Source organism: Drosophila montana, unplaced genomic scaffold, assembly GCF_035044405.1.
Source record: "Drosophila montana isolate Dmon_TW-CO22-7 unplaced genomic scaffold, ASM3504440v1 contig_3733_1, whole genome shotgun sequence".
Lineage (NCBI taxonomy): Eukaryota > Metazoa > Arthropoda > Insecta > Diptera > Drosophilidae > Drosophila > Drosophila montana.
In genome coordinates, this window is record NW_026998620.1 from 5,417,610 (window position 1) to 5,436,388 (window position 18,779).

Here is an 18,779-nt window from a genome sequence, read left to right on the forward strand (position 1 = left end):
GTTCGGCATTGAATACGAAAACTAACAATTTTAAGTACATTCTTTATTTGTTGGTTATGAAAAGGAGCCCACTTTAGTCAGCTCTTAGTTCAGAAAAGATGCTCCAGAAAAGGCATGATAATAACTTACTCATTATATCAATGCGAGTTAATTTAAATTTTTTTATTACAAACTTATTTGTCATTTAAAATACATTGTATGGCTTTTATATTCTATATTTAAAACTATGAAACTATAATTAAATAAAGCATATTTTGTGACTATTTTAATGGAAAAATATAACGGCAAAATGTGTTATGACACGCACTATATTTGAAATTTCATTCAGCAAGGATAATACATTTCAGAAAATATCTTGAGTTAATTGGAAAGCGAATCCATTCTAGTTGCAATTATCCAAATATGAAAAAAGTACGTCAAAGCTACGAAAATGTACATATAGCACATGCTCTCTTTTTAGCACTTTTTTAAAATTTTCTTTTTTGTGCATTTTCTGAATATTTCACTGGCAAAAAAGCTTTGCCTTGCCTGCAATTTGAATGTATTTCTTTCAGAAGTCGTGATATTCATTAAATATAGGTCATTTAGAAAGAAACACACTTGTTTAATCGACTAAAATCGATTATAAATTCCTTATTGTGAGTCTATTATAGCTTTTCAAGCTAGCTATAGGGTATTGCTGGCTCGAGCCTGCTTGGACGGATGCAATGAGCTGCGGGAACAAAATAATATTTTGCTGATACTGGGGAAACAGCCCAAAACAATGTTGGCAGACCAAAAACTGTGTGACGCTGCCGCATAATTCCTTTGTAATTAGATAACGCAACAAAGCAGCAACATGGCAACCACAGCATTTCCGCTGCCGGGGCGTCCCAATCGTCTCGGTCGAGCCGCTTGACCAGACTCCGGCAAGAGTGTTCCGCCCACATAATGACCCATTCGGACCCTCACTCTCTGGACTGCCAGCAGCTGATGTGCACGGCACTTTCCGTGCAATTTCGTACATTTTCGTTTTACGTAAAATGTTGAGAGCATTTTCTGATTATTTTGCAAAATCGTAACATATACCGTTGCCATTGTCATTGGCAACATAATTAGCCACCGCCACGCCCACAATACTCAGCTGTCGCAGGCAGGCAAAAAGCATTTTCGTTGTGCAATTTCCCAGCTCGTGCACTCGACTGCTTTTTCAATCGTTGCATTTTGCTGTGACAATGCCCGTTAAAACTGATTGTGACCAATACGCACTAAGCGAGCTGATTGAAAGGGTTTACATTGGTTTAAGGCAGCTAGCTCTTGGCTTAAAGCTTAGAAGCCCCTGCGAAATAGCATTTTACACTACTAAACAACCGGAACAACTCTTAGCTTGGCCCGAGCTGGATTAATGTTGAGGTCAGAGCTTACAGAGAGGCACGTTTTCTGGCACGCAAATTTATCACGCTCAAGATGTTGTGCATGGTGCTGCCCTCCAACTGAAGCTTTGCGTGCCGTGCCACAAGCCTGGTGCAATAAGAACAAGTTGGGAGCTCCATTTGGCCACTAGCAAGCCATAATTAGCTGCTCATCGCAGACAGACATCCTCGCACTCGGAGTGGGACAGAGTGTGAGGGCGAGGGACAGCGGCAAACAAATGGCCCACAAGCAGAAGATTTAGTGTGCTCTCATGCAACTAAACTTAATATTTCACGTGCATTTAACCTCCGGGTTTAAATGTCGTAATTTTCTCATTGGCATCCAGCAGCAGCGGCAGCAGCAGCAGCCCCCGTCCTGAGGCATCGCACGAATGTTTTACTGTCTCAAAGTTTGTCTCAATTACGTGCGTGCCAGACTGAGACAGCTCGCTCCACTGGCCCCGACTAAATATTAAGACTGCGACTATAGTAGGAGCATTTCTCAGGGCGTACCAAAGTTCAGTTTCAGTTTCAGTTCGCCGCAGAGCCCTCTGTCCCCTCTCCCCCTATCTTAGCGTTTGTCATTGGCAACTTTTTAATTAAAAGTTTCATCCGAGTAATGGGATATTTGCACTACGAAATGCGATGTCGACCACGACGATGATACCATGATACTTACTGGCGCTATATTTGTGGGTGTCGCCATCGAAATCTTCGCCTGGGCCACTTTGCTCTCTTATTGGTTGCAAGTGTCTAATTGCCAAAAGGATTTGCCTTACATAATGTTGCGCTGACCCCATTCCTTTTTTTGTTTTTATTGACCGCCAAAAAGTTTGCCCAGCCGTTGCCTTATACTAAACTCTCCCCCGCACAATGTGTGCCCAGTTAATGAGCGGCTAACGTCACGTGCGCAATTTAGGAGAAGGCCTTTTAATTAAGAGGCTGCCCCTCGATTCGGTGCGCCGATCTAGGTGGTAAATCTAATTCGTGCCTCAGCATGGCTCCTACAACAATCAAGCGATTAATTTCGATCGTCGTGATTTTTAAGATTTATTTGAGACTGAGATGGGAGAAACCACATGAGTCTAAAGAAACCCCTTTAAGAATTTCACGTATTTTATAAATTTTTAAAAAATTACCAAGGATTATCTCAAAGCATTCTTAAAAATTAAGTTGGTAGACTTCTTGGCTTGTGTAAAACATGGAACTTCTGGCTTATTTCACCTAAGTTAGTATCGTCAACGGGGACAAGCTTCTTAGCATGGACCGCTGCCAAATGCTGTACTGTGGGGACATCCAACAATATTGTTCACCCGCTTTCTTTTTACAAGGCAATCGTCAGAATTATGTACCATAAACCAAAAATTTCATAACAGACTGATAGACAATTGGATAAAATATAATCCTTTGGTTATCGCAGCCTGCAGACGCATTTGACAGGAGACTGTTGACAGCTACTGTTTAGCAGTAAAGTATTTACAGTCAACAAATAGAAAATGGCATTTTAACGATTGACAGGTTTATAAAAATCGAATTGTTACCACTGTTCATATACCGAAGGCGATGCCTAATCGCTGGCGGATGTCCGGTCTGAAATTTGCTTTTATTGTTTTCACTTGTGCCAGGCGCTTTTGCCCTTTTTGGGATTTCGGGCTTTTTGTCAGTGGTTTTTTTTTTTTCATATAATTTTTTTGTCGTGCTGCATTCTTGTCGAGTTTGTTGTCAGCATTCCCTTTCGACTTCCTCGTCCACTTGAACTAACATCCTTCCGCTGACTTGTCATCGTCAGGACCAACAATTTCTGCCTCTGGTCTATCGCCGGCAGTGCATCCAAATGACAAGGCCGCCTGTCCGTTTGTCAATCAATTGTGAATTGTTTATTGAATGTTGTCGTTAGGCTGCACACAGCACATAGCCACCAAGAATTGTATTTGTTGTTATTGCTGCCGCCGCTGCCACTGGGACGACTAACTGGTTTTGTTCCAACATTCGATAGAAGCTGGCCAGGACTAGGACCAATTGGTCCTGTTGCCAGTTTTGTTTACACTGGCACTGGCAACGCTTTCCTTTTTTTGTGAGGCGTTTTAATGGAAAACTGTGCATTGATCGATTTGTTGACGTTTCCAACTTTTTGTCTCTTTTCTACCCTTTCGCGGGGCACTCTAACTATGCCATAACAACTGACACTCAGCAAAGATGGGCCTACCTCACATGCTAACATCTTTTGTCGATCAGCCTCAGGTTAATCAAATCGACTTTACTATGAAAGCGAGTTAACCAAATATTAATATATTTGAATGGAACTCTTATTTATTAGATTTATGTGCAACTTGTTGTAAGCGTATTTTATGTGCGGCATGTCACCACGAGCTTTATTTCATCCTATTGAATGGCCTGTCACATTACTAATACGCACTGTGGTCGCTTTAAATAGATGCTCCCAGTGCTCTCATAATCTTGCCCAAATGGCTTTTGTTGGAATGAAATAGTGTTGACTTTCTCCGCGCGCGCACACACACACACACACGCACACATGCACAATGTCGAGCGTCCTTAACAAATGCACGAAATGGCTTTTAAACGAGCCCGACGCCGTGCAGTCTGGCTGGCAGCGTCGCGGCCCTGCATCATCGCTTCGTTCAGCCGGCGCTGCCGTTGGCATGTGATGATTTGTTCGCACATAATGAAACTCATCAGCAACTACAACAGCCAAGCAGGCGTTCAGGATGGGGTCAGAAGGTCGAAGGTCGAGTGTGGGGCTGGCAATGGGTTTCGTGCCGCGGCGTGAATTGGCTTGGCATGAATTCAAAAAAAAAAGCGAATAAAAATAAGTTGGTTGAAAATGCACGTCTGGGAAATGCTCTATAAAAGTAATCTTCATTTAAGCTATATATTTGTGTAGATTTATGTGTTCCCACTATTCTTATACACTTACCCCTCTTATCACGAGGAACATAAACTGGCTATATATTAGAATCTAGTTTGTCTGACAGCTTGGCGAAATACAGAATTATAACTAAATCATATCGCAGATTTAACTTCCTTGGCGATAACGCAACATTAATTTCTCAACAGTATCAAATGTGAAGATGTATTTCATTATATTTTGAAAATTGTAAATACTTTATGGCAAACGGGTGACCTTTCTGCCTGGGACCATAGAACATAGACCACATAGAGAAATAATATTTTTCTTTTTGATGAAGTTGGTTTCTGTCTGTGCGGCACATTTGGTCAGCTGGCTTGATTACAGGGTATTACGAAAGTGTAACTACTGCGACAGCTTTGCAGAAAGAAAATATAGTAAAAGCATTTTCCAGTTTCATTATTCATGGCTCACTGCCGGCCGCTGTCCAACGTTCGCCTTTTCTGCGATTTACTTAATTTGAAGTGAGCCTCGACCATCAAGAAACTGCTTTTAAAATCAATTTGGCGTATATTTTTCTTGGGTCTTGTGGTTTTTTCTCCCGCTTGCCTTTTGCTGCCTGCACAGCTTTTCTTTTAAGGTTTCGACTTTGTCCACGGCACTATTTATGCACATAATTTGCAGTCAACATGGAACCACTTTCATTTTGACATTTAATCTGAAGCGGACAAATGGAGCATTGGCTGGCCTTTGTAGCCGGCAGCTGATGGATGAAAAGCTGCCCAGCTACTATGTAACATAATCTGTTTTAATATAAAATTATATAAAATAAATATGTGTAGAAAGTCCTTATTGACGCAACCAACCGACTGAACGGAATTTAATTTACCTTCAACCCATCAGCAGCCAGTCGGCGGTTAAGTTAAATTTAAGCCAGATGCAAACCATTTCAGCAAATTCATTAGCAGAAAACTTGCTGCTCCCCACGCTCTTCACTGTTGCCAGTTACCAGTAACACCACAAAGACCGCAACAGTTGCGCCTGCCACTAAAAATGAGGGCAATGCATTTATCCCGAGGGTGCCTCGCAGTTGAGCAATGGATTCAGCAAAGCAGCGGGTTGCCATGTGCTTGTTTTTGATGTGACGCTGATATTTAAAAGTGAAGTTTCAGTTTTTTTTTTATGAATATATACATATAAATATTTATATATACTATTTATATATATATATATATAGCAAAGCCTGGCCGTTATCATATATAATCATACATAAGCAGATGATACCCTATATATATTTATAGCAAGAGAAAGCCTTGAATACATTTATTAGGTGGAGCTCCGAATAAAATTATATATATTTTTATATTGTTGACATAAGTGTTTGAAAATAATTAAATAAAAATGAATAATTTAAAAATAAAATTAAATATGCTGTTCACATAAGTGCTTAGAAATTGATAAATTTTGTTATGCCTTCTAATCAGTTCCTAATGCCCAACTCTTAGATTTTATCATCAGTTGTTTTTTTCAACATCAAATTTAATTAATATCAATTAAACTGTTGTTAATTTTACTCGCTACATAACACTTAAAACGCTTTATAAAGCGCTCATAATGTTAGATAAAAATAATAAAGTAATTTATTATTGAAAATGATTTAATTGTGTTTCAAAATATTTAACATGAAGTTCAATATACTTTGGCATGCACTTGAACCAGTTTTCCAAGCAGTTTGCCATAGTGGGTTAGTTCGTAGACGAAGTTAATAAGTCCACTCAATTTTATTGTGGGTTAGGATGTGCTTTTTAAAGTTACTTTTCGTGTGGGGTTATCATATAGAAAATGTGCGATTTTCCAAAGGAAAAGCTTAATGATACCAAGATGCCCGTATATTTTTGGCCTACAAAAAAAATGAGGCATCATTTACAGAGAGCTCCAGGGTATTTACAGTCAGTTGTTATATTTGTTAATAAGCACATTTTTTGCAAGACCCATTTTTTTAGGTATCGGTCAGCATGATCTGCATTTTACGCAAAATTTTGATTTTTTAATTTACGGTAAAAGTTAATATTCATCTATGAAAGAATTTAATATTAAAATTGCACGCACAGGTGGGAAATGAAATTATATAAAAATATTGTTATATTTTGTTCTGAGTAATTCAATATAATGTGAATATTTGGTGCATTCTTTAAGAATGCTACTCTTAGAGTTTCAGGAGATGACTGGAAAACCCTGCGCAGTTTAACTATGTCTGCTTGCATAAATCAGATTTAAGTAGCTCTTATATTAGTATAGAGAAAAGCCATGGATTTTGGAAGCATTCGCAAAATTGTATACTATATGGGAGCACTGTAGGGCATCCTTTAGCTGAGCACTACTCAGCAGAGTAGAGCAACTTGTATTCTATGTGTACTTGCGGTAATTGCGTAGCATTTTAAGCATGCTGGCAGCACTCACTGCTGCTGCTGCTGCTGTTGCTGCTGCTGCTGCTGCTGTTACTTGACACATGTCAGTCAGTCACTCAGTCACTCATTCCGTGCGCTTAGCTTTTGAGCGTAGCCAAGCGGAAGGCTCAGCAGTGCCAGCAAGACGGGGCTGCGGCACAACGATGGGTGCAAGCTAGCTGGTGTGGATTTGACTTTGTGTATGCGAAACATAAAATGCACTTGACTTGCCTTGCCCACCGTTGTTCTTGTTTTTGTTGTTGTTGTAGGCTGTTGGTGCTGACAACAGCAATAATGCAGCACTTAATGTGCCAAATGTGTGTGCGTGTGTGTGTGCGTGTGTGTGAGTCGGCATTATAGAGTGGTCATTGCTGGCGTTTGAAGCATTACAAGCACATTTCTTGTGGCATTTCAGTTTAAATGCCAAATATTACGCATACGCCCGGATGACTGCGCCAACAGCAAAAGCAATTTTCATTGCCAGCTCATAATTTGCATACATAGCCACAGCGCAGATTTATGGACTTGAACATATTGCTAGCCGCCTGCCACCTTGTCAATCGCGGCGATGGTCTAATTTTGGTGTGGATTTTGATGTTGATGTTGCTGTTCATGTTGATGTTGAGTTATGAGCGCTTGGCAAACAAAAACCTGCTGGCAAACGGAAATTACATTTTGCTTAGCTCGCAAGTGCAGGCGAGCAATTAAAGCGAGGCGATTGAACGGGCGGCCGTTGGGCGGTGCGCCCGACAGCCTGGCATCAAACTTTGCCCATTGCATTAGAAAGCGGAGCTCCGCTGGGTGGCGCATTAAAACAATACACACACTTTAAAATAATTTTTTTTAATTTGAGTTTGAAGTTTGATCGATACGCGGCGCGGCTTGGGTGTGCGCTGCGGTGCGCATAAGCGCCCAGCTGCACCAAGCCTGGCATTAGAGGTCATACGAATGCCTGCGGGTCAAAATCATTTCAACGGCAAACGCCGCGTCGAGCTGTTGATTTGTGCCATCAATTGATTCGTTTGCCTTGTGGTCGCAATTTTCCTACTGTTTCTGTTGGCCGTCCATTTATGGCCGTGTCCGCATCCGATGCTGCGGCGCTGGCCAGCAGTGATGAGGAGCTCACGCCTGCTGGCAGCCATCCGAGCGCTCAGCCTGACTACAGTGATGCGCGCTTGGAGCGCGTGGCCGCCTACACCACGACCACAATGCGCCTGAAACCGGAGAAGTGGGCCAAAATGATGGCGCACGATGAGTTCCGGGTAAGTTTTCTTTACTTTCGCACAATGCCGACTAACAAAACTGGCTGCCAATGCAGCATATCGTCCTGGACTGGCTGCACGGACGGACGCGAGTTTTGGTGATGACGCTCAGTCCGGGCGGCGAGCTGGTGCCCAGGGGCTGTGTGAGCGACCTATACCGAAACTATACCCTGCAGAGCTGTGGCTCACGGGCAAGTGATGCCACTGCCACGGCTGCCGTGGTGGCGGCGGCAACAACCACAGGAGCACTGCTGGTTCCGCTGCCGCCCGCATCGTCCAGCTTTACGACATTGGATGGAGTACCGCGCGGCAAGTGCGCCTACTTCATACGCCACAATGTGGACGTGCCGCTGACAGCTAGCAATTTTCATAGCTCTGTGCTCTATGGTGACTTTCCGGTGCACAGCAAAATGGAGACCATGTCTCTGCTGTTCGACGAGGTGCTGCAGCCGCTGTTGGACAAGGCTCAGGGCGGGTGGCCATCGCCCGTGCGCAAGGATCTGCAGGCGCGCGTCAAGGAAGTGCGCAACACGCTGACCGAGGTGGGTCCAAGTCTGTTATCTCGGCATATTAATCTAATTGAGTGCAGCGAGGCGAGCTGGGACGCCACCAGGCGAGAGTTTACCATTGTCCCAATGTATTTGGCTTAATTGGGCAAAGTTTTCATGTGTCTATAAGCGCTATTTATACTTTATTGTTATCCCCCACAGATTAAGGGCAAAACCAACAATCGCACAATTTTATCGTTATTAGTTTCGCCAACAATCGTCGAGGAAGTGTCTGCTCACGTGAACCGGGGGTAAGTAGAAGCCCTGCCCCAACTTTAGTCGCACTCAATGGCCATTGTCTCAAGGGCTATGTATGGCGTCCTGTACCATATACAGCTGCTGCGTCATCGCTGCTGGCTACAAGTCTTTGTTTATATTGATAGAGGGTGGAGGGGGGCAGGGCAATAGGGGCGGCAATCGTATAAATCGAACTTGTGAGCACACAACTTTATCGCATGACTTTGCGTAAATTTATTATGTATTTTCAATAACTTGTTAAATACCCAAAGTTGAATTTCAATTTTCAATTTGGCCAACAACTCGAAGAGCTACAGAATCTTGATTGCTTTTTGCCAAATTTTTTAACTGAAAACCAATACGACTAATTGCAAATGTATGTATCGAGTCGACAAACTGTCTTAGAGCCAATATTAAAGAATTCCTAACTAGAAAACCATTTAAATTAATCAGCTTCACATTGCATACAAGCTATCAAAGTAAACCACAAATTGTTGCATGAATAAAGTCAAAAAATTTTAATCAGCCGTACACGATGAACAGATACCCTGTGTGAACAGGTCTCAAGTGCCAAAGCTGGCTGATAAATTGATGCATGAAAAATCAAGGCATTATTTAAAATAAAAGAGATTGACCTGACACCAAAGGAAATGAATAGATATCAAGACATTATTTCACAAATTGAGATTGAAAATCATCAGCTATAGAAAGATATGAGATCCAGGACTTCCAATTTCGGTTATTTACGGCACGCCGAAGATGAATACCCTTGTAGCCTTGAAGAGTACGGTTTGCGGATTGAGCTATATGGTAGTCCGATGTTGATAAGAGAGAAAGACGGACGGACGGACATGCAGACGGACGGACATGACGACAAAGATTTGGACGACAATACTGATACAGAATATATAAGCTATATGGGTTCAGAGATGTCTCCTTCTAAGCGTTAAATATTTCACTGTAATAAAAAATTAAAAATAGAAATTGAAATTGAAATTTCCAGCGAAACTTTTCTCATAAAAGGTGCGTGGCTTACGATCTAACAGGAAAGATAATCGTTTAAGTTAAATGAACTGAAGGCTGCACATGATATACGAGAACCTAATATCGATTTTTAATCATAGGCGTTTAAGCTTACCTTTAAATTCAAAAGAGCTGAATACACTAAATTTGGTATTAGAGCTCTCTTATAATATATACAAATATATACAATATTATATCTGTATATCATTAAGATCGGACTACAAGCACCGAAGATATTGCAGAGACCATTTCCCATAATGTGGGACTAAGAGAAGAAGAATCATGTTTCTAACATCATTATATATCTAACAGGGTATCTCCTAGTCAGGCACTCTTGCTTGTTTTCCACTTCTTCAATGGGTATTGACTAGAAATAAGGCAAAAGCAGCAGATGTTATCATGGAAATCAGCTATTAAATCAAATAAATGTAGGTCAATTTTATATACAGCATTGTAGACAGAAGAGCAAAAACAAATCCAACAATATTAAATGGAGAAAATGTGTAAATGAGCGGTATAGAGAGGGGAAGCACGAATTTCCAAGCGCAACTATTTAAGAATTAGGTCAACAATTGTTTCCCCCTCCCATGAAAAAAAGTAGCGTTCAATTGCTGCCAAAGTTGGGTCGGAATTGAAAGGATTCAAAAAAGGCAATTTTAATTATCGTTGCATGCCAATAGCAATCTAAGACCAGCCCTGGATGCCAAGTTTCGTAATCTGCTGGAGGAGATGTTTATCAATTGGACAACACAAATGCACGACATTGTCATGGAGCGCTCGGAGTCAGTTGGCCTGACCGCGTGCACCACGGCGCCCACCAAACATATCCATGTGGTTACGCTGCCCGCACAGGAGATTACCTTCTGGACGAATCGAAAGCTCAATTTGCAGAACATTTACGAACAGCTGCGCGAAGCCATGCACAAGGCCCTGGCGCACATACTTGAGCGCATTGAGTCCGTCTATTATGAGCCGTATGCAAAGGCTTTCCGGCAGCTTCTGACCGCCTGGCTGGAGGCACAGGATGTCTCACTGTGGTTGCAGCCACTGCAGCGTCAAACCGCCGCCTTCAACTCGGTGCAGTTCAGCAATGCACAGGAGCTGATTGCACCGCTGGTGCATGTGCTGCACTTGCTCTGGAGCAATGCCCGCTTCTACCGCAGCACGCAAAGAATGAGTGTGCTGCTGCGTTGCATTTGCAACATGTTGGTTCATCGCGCCGCCGAGGACTTGGAGTTTCCGCTGCTCTTTCAGGGCGACGCCGATGAGGGCCTGCAAAAGATCAATAAAACTGGCGAGGTGTTGGAGTTTTTCAGGTAAGCAAAATGGGAATTTTGATAAATACTCAAATTACGCAACACTCTTGGCCATTTATGGCTGCTCAGGCAGCGCATGCTCGATTACAAGGAACGCTATGCAAGCAGCCAAGTGCTGCTGCCAGCCTTGCCGAGCTCTTCGGCTGCAGCTGCAGCTGCAGCAAGCACTTCCCCAACGCCCGACGACCAGCAGCAGCTGTGGCGCTTCTCCAACGAGCAAGTGTTTGGCCAGACACTCGACGGATTTCTGTTGCAGCTATCGGAGCTCCGTCATGTGTTCGAGGCGGCTGTTCAATTCCAGCAACTGGAGAAGCTGGAAATAGGCGGTCTGCGTGGTAAACTGCTCACGGAACGCGTCAGAGAGGTAAATGTAAAGCTTAAATTTCCGCCTTCAAAGATGCTGCAAATTGCCTTTTCACTGTCTTACACAGATCTTTAACGAGTTCAAGCTGCTCTTCGAGCAGTGGACCAATGTAGATATAGATCTCGCAGCGCCCGCTGCCCACAAATGGAAATGTTTCAAGCGCGAGCAATGCCTTTTCTATGAGCGCATGCAGCAGCTGGAACAGAAGCTGGCCACGGTACTGCTGCAGGCCTTCGAGCAGTGCCACAGCTGGATCCACCTGCTCAAGCTGACGATTATGTTCGGCTGCCTATTACAGCGCCGCACCGTGCAATTGGAGCTCGTGCGTCTGCTTCCGCACATGCTCAACGTCTACAATGCAGAACTGCAGCAGCTGGAGCAGAGCGTGGCAGACGTGCTGCTGCACTATCAGTTCCATGGACTCGAAGCTCTGCCCGTAGCTGGAAACTTTCCCCCAATTGCTGGTGCCATCATGTGGCTCGAGCAGCACTTGCATCGCTGCGATGAGCTAGGCGCTAGGGATCTAACTGAGCTCGTCCAGAAATTGTAGGTCCAATCAACAGCATTAAAATAACAAGTCTTCTCGGCACGCCGAAGATAAAATACCCTTGTGGACATGTGACTTAGAAATACTTTTCTAGTATCGCTATATTTTTTGCTATTAAGAGCCATAGTATATAATAATTAGACTTGATTCGGGAAAAAGGATTTGTAATCTCGACCGAGCGCATAATTTCCTTATTATAATTTTAATCCTTTTTTTACATATAAATAATCTGGGAAATATTAGACACTTTTATTTTCCTCATTTGTTATGAAATTAATTTATATCTGATAGCAATTCATTTTTATTTGGAAAAGTACTAAGCTTAACCAGAAACTATTTTAGAGTTCTGCTGGCCCACACAATATTGATTTAATTTTGAAGAAAATCCACGCACTCATAAGTCAATTTTTTATATATTCGTGAAATATCTCAAATCTTTATTTATTTGCAATCCAAAAATTTTCTATACTTTATAGGTTAGCACTAAAATCGGAGCTTGTAACGCTGCCCTTTCAATGGGATTCATTGCTTTCACGTCGCAATATTCTGACCACAAAAATGTGCAATCTTCAGCTGAAGATCTGGCACGCCTGGCAGCAGGACATAGACAAGCTTATAGCGGAGGGTCTCGACGAGCCCATGCTGATTCAATTGGCAGCCGGTCAGCAGCTGCAGCTGAATTTCGCCCAGGCGCTCTTTACGCTGCTCAAGGAAACTAAATATCTGCTAGCTCTGCAGGCTTCTGGCAGCCTTTCAAGCAAACTCTTTCCAATGCCCGAGGCGCTGCTGTCACTTTACGAGCAGCGGGATGCCTACTGGCGGCGACGCATACGGCTCATCAAGATTGACGAGTTCTACAATGGCATCCGAGCTGGCCAGTGCGCTGCAGCAGAACTGCAGCTAATTGCCGCTGAGCTGGCGGCCATTGATGCTCAGGTGGCAACTGCCTGTGGTCAACTAACCTGGCGCAATTATGGTAAGTGTGGGTAAAGTTAACGTAGACAACATTTTTGAGCTGTTCCAACAGATGAAACGCTCATCGAGTGCATATTCGAGAAGTCACGCGATCTGCATGCACGTATGCAGCTATCGCATGGCAATCTGGACGCCATATTGACCAGCATGCGTCGCTGGAGCCGCGACCCACTGCATCAGCGCAGTCTCTATGGCCGCAATCTGCTCGATCTACGGCATCAGCAGGAGCGGGTACGTCTGCGTCTGCTCCAGTGCGATGAGACGAAGATGCTGCTTAATCGCTTGCTGATTGCCAACTTTTGTTTGTTCTTCAACTACGAGTCGCAGCAATTTCAATTGTATTCCCGTGACCTTAGCGTGCAGGAGGTGAGCAGTCCTTGTTGATCCAAATAGGTTGTTATTATTGTCCCTATTGTTTATTTTGTCATTGAAAGTTTGTGCGCGAATTTCCGGATGAGCAACGCCGACAGTTTAACAAATATTTGGCCACTGTGGACGAGTTGATTTGCCGTGAAATGCGTCAGGCCATGAGGATCAGGTTTGGCTTTCAAGTTATTAAATAGAAAAATATTCAGCATAGCACAAAACAATTTCATTTTGCACTGCAAGTATCTAAGCATCTAAGCATATATACATTTTTTTAATATGCTTTTGTTATTTAAACTTATTAAAAATATTAATCAAAGATTAAATTAATTTAATAAAGTACCGCAAATATTTTAAACAGAACGAGCTGACAGCCTTAGAGTAAAAATCGGTGAATCAATGAAATATTGCCAATTTATCCAAAGCATTTAAGGCTATATCGTATTGCAGCCATAGAAATAATCGGTTAAAAATGGCATTTTATATCAAAAGCTTCTTTACTCGGGCACTTTAAACTTCTTATATATTTTTGTTATACTAATCTTTATAACTACCATTTAAGTAAGTTTTCAGATAGCACCTGTTTTTGATATCAAAGTAATAAAAACGACTCACTCAGCCATGCCACAACCAGTCATACAATTATACTAGCCACCCACCTCAGCGAGCAACAAATAAATTCATTACACTTTGGCAGGCTGCCAGCGCCTTTCATGTCTCATCAAAACTAATCAAGTAAATGAACACAAATTTATAGCTCACCCGCATTCGCGCACACTAACCGCAAGGCGACAGACACCTACACCAACACCGACCGCAGTAAACACACACACACAACAACGGCAACAGCCAACAACAACAACAACAACAAGTTGCTGATGGCAGAGCATTCATGCGTCAATTGCATGTTTCACTTAACGGCACTTCGTGATTGCATGCAGAGTTCTCAGCAGCAGCAGCAGCAGAGGCAGCAGCAGCGGCAAACGCAAACGAAATAAGCACAAAACAAACTCAGCAGTAAATTTAATTTTCGCATTACTCATACGCCGTGTAATTCAGTTTAGAGTATTTGCACAAGGAAATGACAGGATCTGGAACAACGACTGCAAAAACCGCTGAGGCAACTCCAACAGCGCCCCCAACTTCAAGTATGGCCTTGCCAAGCATGGCTAGGTTGGTGCTACAACAAATCACAACGCCACAAGCGACAGCGACAATAATACCAACAACAACAACCGGAGCAACAACAGCAACAAACGATGCACCGCTTTTCGAAGTGAAATTGGAGCTGACGGAAACGGAAATACGTTTTTCGCCTGCCTTTGATGCAAGTGTGGAAAATAATTTTCAACAAATTGTCGAGCAGCTGTTGCTGGATATAAAACAGACATGCGACTGCATGCCAAGAATTGTGTCTGACAATGCGCTGTCTGACGACGACGACGACGACGACGGCGACGGCGACGGCGACGAGCACGATGGTAAGTTCAAGCAGTTACTGCAAAAGGAGCAGCAGCCCGTCCCACACAATATGCTGGCCGTGGCAAGTACGCTATGCACCAGCAGTCGCATTGGCGCTGGCATCGCTGAAGTTGGCACTGCCTACTTCGCCTTCTTCGCATTCTTTGCATTTGCTTAAACCACCTAACACACTCTCAGTTGCAGCTGATGACTTGGAAATGCTGTGCGCCAGCATACGCAACGCCTTGGCGCAGACGGTTCAGGCGGCGTTGAATTATGCTGCCAAATTCCACGCCTATGCGTTCCTTTGGACACAGCAGAGCGGCGCCGTCCTGGCGTCCTGCATGCAGACGGCGCGTGAACAAACGACCCACATCAGCGACAGTGGCTATGCCATCATGGAGACTTTCAAAAAGGAGGTAAGGAAAAGAATGAAAAAAAAATTACAACAAACATCTGTGTGCCCCAAAGCACGAGGCAGCAGCTTGCCAAATGCCGCACCGATGCGCCCACGCACACAGACACGGCCACACTGGCGGACCCGTTGAAGGGGGCCAGAGGGTTAGCGGGGGGTCAGACAGATGGAGGCACTAGTGACCGAGTGGCTCGCCGGGTCACTCAATTGGCAACCACACAATTTACGTTGTGTAACCCCTGAGACCAATAACGCTTGATAAATGTCGACCATTTAGGGTCAAATGTGTGGCCGAATCGGCTGTCGGGCCATCTCCGCCGGCTTTGCCCAAATCTGGATATAGCCAAAAATGCTTAACCACATGGCGCCTCTGACTTATGCCAACACACACAGAACAATTCAGTAAAAGTGACTACAGCAGGCAAATCGCTTGCGTATGCGTAATATTTTCTTTAAACAATTATCAAACGCCCCGAAAAGTATGCAATAAATTACATAAAGACTCCGCAGCACACAAACCACGCACGCCCACAAATAAATGCAAAGCAGACAAACAGGCAACAACAAATCATGGTCGAAATGCATGAACATTCAACGTGAGGCTGTGAATTGAGTGCCACAATAAAATGTGAGGGAAATGAGGGAAAGCCTACAACGAATCCTGTTTACCCTTCTACTCAAAATCAACAGGAAAGAAAAAACAAATTAAAAACTTGAAGATATATTTGCAGCACTCTTTGAAAAGCACTTTACGAAATGCATAACTTAACAACAACCACATCTCTTTATGAATTGACTTTGCATTTTTTTTCAGTGTAAGACACACAACATACATATTACCCTTGTCGGTAACAACATCTGACCCTGTTTCCCTTTGCACCTGTCAAATGCATGTTAGTTGTAATTTTTGTAAAAATTTGTTTGCGAAAGTCAAAAATATTTTATTCACTTGTCGTATTCACAATTTAAATTTTCATGGGAATAGAATATTATTTGATTACTTATTTAATCCGTTGGGTGTCAAGTACAATTCGCATTTCATCTGAAAATTAAAATGTTGATAGTTGCCTGCTAAATATTGACAGTCAGACCTGTAAGAATCGGTTTTTGGCAGGTTAGCTTAAAAAATTATAGCTTAGTCCTTTATCCACAGACTTTGTCAAGCAATAGCTCAATCGACATCTATTTAATGTACATTAACGAATCAGATGATTATCAAAAACGAAATAATTTACTCCAAATTTCCTGAATTCTTTAAGTCGAAAATGCAAAAAAAAAGGAGTAAACAAATTCAGCCTAAATGTATATAAATTAACCTTTAAATGACTTTACAAAATAATAAAAGATAATAACAAGATTAACATTATATTGGCCCAAGAATTATATTCGTCCTTTTGAGGCACCACCGCAGACTTACAAAATCAACTAAAATATAAAATATAATAAAATATAGTTCAGCTACGCTTTTAAGACTTAGAACATATATAGTTCCGATAGTTTGGAAGTCCTATTTTATATGAAGTACAGTCTGTCCGTTTAGTTAATACGCAGAGTTACGTTAGCAGTATATTACCCTGATAAGCAAAGGGCAACTAAAATCACTGACCGGCATTTTATTTATGAGCGGCCATTGATAGTCGCCTCTGGCGCAGCTGGTGCGCTTAATAAATGCTTCTCTTGGACACAGTACGCATATACAAGTAAATGGCACATGAATTGGGCTTCCGACCACGCACACACATATGCGCTAAATTAGCTTAAATAAATTTGGTTTAGCCCAGGCAAATGAAGTTGTCAACGCCCCAAACATCTTGCCCAATCTCTACCGCAGATCGAGCGCTACAACGAGCTGCACGATGCCATCGACCAGTGCGAGAGTCGCCACTGCCTGAACGGCTGGCTGGCCCTGGACTTGAAGCCGCTAAAGCATGGCCTGCTCAATCTGGCCTGCAAATGGTCACACCTCTACAAGCAGTGGCTGCTGCGCTATGTGCAGAAGACGCTTCAGGTGAACGCAGTAACAGCCCCAAAAAGTATGCTATCAAAAAGCTAATATGTTTTAACAGGAGCTAAACGCATTCATCGCGCGCAGCCATGAGACTTTGCAGCTGCACATCGCACGCCAGGAGTTCAAGGCACTGCTGCGCGTGCTGTCTGTCATGGCGGAGATACGGCAGAGGGAGCCGTACGCGGACAATGTATTTAAGCCGCTCAAGGACATCGTTGCGCTTTTAAAGACCTACAATGTGGAGTTCGAGGCACAGCTGGTGCGCAACATAGAGCAGCTGCCGCTGCAGTGGCAGCAACTGAAGCAGCAAGCGCTGGCCAAACACGAGGCACTCCAGGACACGCGCTACTATCAACAGCAGCGCGTAACGGCGCTCATTGGTCTGCATACGTGCCACGTGCAACATTATGCGAAACAGTTCCAGCGCATGCCGGTGAGTGCGGCCCCTATTCAGCATCCCGGTCTGTTTGCACAGAATTAAGCCCAGCGTTACCTCTACTCCCACCTTAGTTCTTTCGTGTACCCTGTCCACAAATTTACGATGCCTGCGACCAGGTCTACGTGCGGCTCCATCGCTTTGGCTGCCAGCAGCGGCGCTACGCGTGCTGGGCCCAGCTCCTAAACATTCCCGAACCCGATACGACCACACTGCAGCAGTGCAAAACTGAGCTTAGACGCGTAAAGGTGAGCAGGATGTCGACCAAATTTGGGTCCCTTAGTCCGTGTTCGCGAGTGCGTGTGGATGTGCAGCAGATAAGACAGCTTTTGTATCGCCCGCAGCAATTGTGGGACTTTGTGCGCGTCATCGAATCCTGCATTGTTGACTGGCATGCAACACCTTGGCTCCAAATCGATACGGATGACATGGAACACGAGTGTAAGAAGTTCACGCGCGATTTGCGCACACTTGACAAGTGCATCAGGGACTGGGCCCCCTATGTTTACATTGTGGGCGTATTGCGTGAGCTGGTTGCCTCGCTGCGAGCAGTTACCGAGCTTCAAAATCCAGCAATTACCGAACGCCATTGGCTGGAGCTTATGCAGTTGTCAAAGGTAAGCAGGACAAGAAATCGCAGCTAGCACTGTTTGCAGTCAATAAAGGTAATGCCAGCAACCGCACCTGCTCCCATCCCCGCATCCACACAGGCACACACACACACACCCACGCCCATACCCCCACCCACAGCCATATCATCATCATCATGGCTCATGCAATTACAACTGATTGATCCACACGGCACCGCTGTACACTGTATCTTGGCGTGGTTTGGCGCATGGATTTGGCAATCGCATTACCGTGCGTTGTTTGAGCACGCATTACAGAAGCTATAATCTACCAAGCATCCCGCATATGGAAGTAAAAAATAGCATTATACTCTCCCGCACAGTAAAAAATTTTGGTTTCGGTTTAATTATTTACTATTATTCGGTTGTTGGAGTAAAAATCAGTAAAGTTCCGAACGTAATCTAAACGTATTTCCAATTTGCTGTTAATAGAAGGTACAAAATTAAAATTACATTTTCCACGGCAGCTTAAAAATTCTCGCCTGGAC

At 43.5% G+C, this 18,779-nt stretch overlaps 1 protein-coding gene across 1 annotated transcript in view; it reads left to right on the forward strand.

Annotated features, from left to right (window-relative positions):
* Nucleotides 1-7,774: 7,774 nt before the first annotated feature.
* The window catches only part of LOC135437043 (dynein axonemal heavy chain 17), a 31,855-nt gene continuing 20,850 nt past the window's right edge, over nt 7,775-18,779 (forward strand). The window contains 15 exon segments of the mRNA XM_064694865.1: nt 7,775-7,966; nt 8,023-8,508; nt 8,677-8,765; nt 10,455-11,090; nt 11,160-11,454; nt 11,522-12,000; nt 12,478-12,977; nt 13,029-13,342; nt 13,411-13,514; nt 14,402-14,823; nt 15,002-15,222; nt 17,050-17,226; nt 17,285-17,659; nt 17,737-17,910; nt 18,007-18,279. Of these exon segments, the coding sequence (XP_064550935.1) occupies nt 7,775-7,966; nt 8,023-8,508; nt 8,677-8,765; nt 10,455-11,090; nt 11,160-11,454; nt 11,522-12,000; nt 12,478-12,977; nt 13,029-13,342; nt 13,411-13,514; nt 14,402-14,823; nt 15,002-15,222; nt 17,050-17,226; nt 17,285-17,659; nt 17,737-17,910; nt 18,007-18,279 (4,737 nt within the window).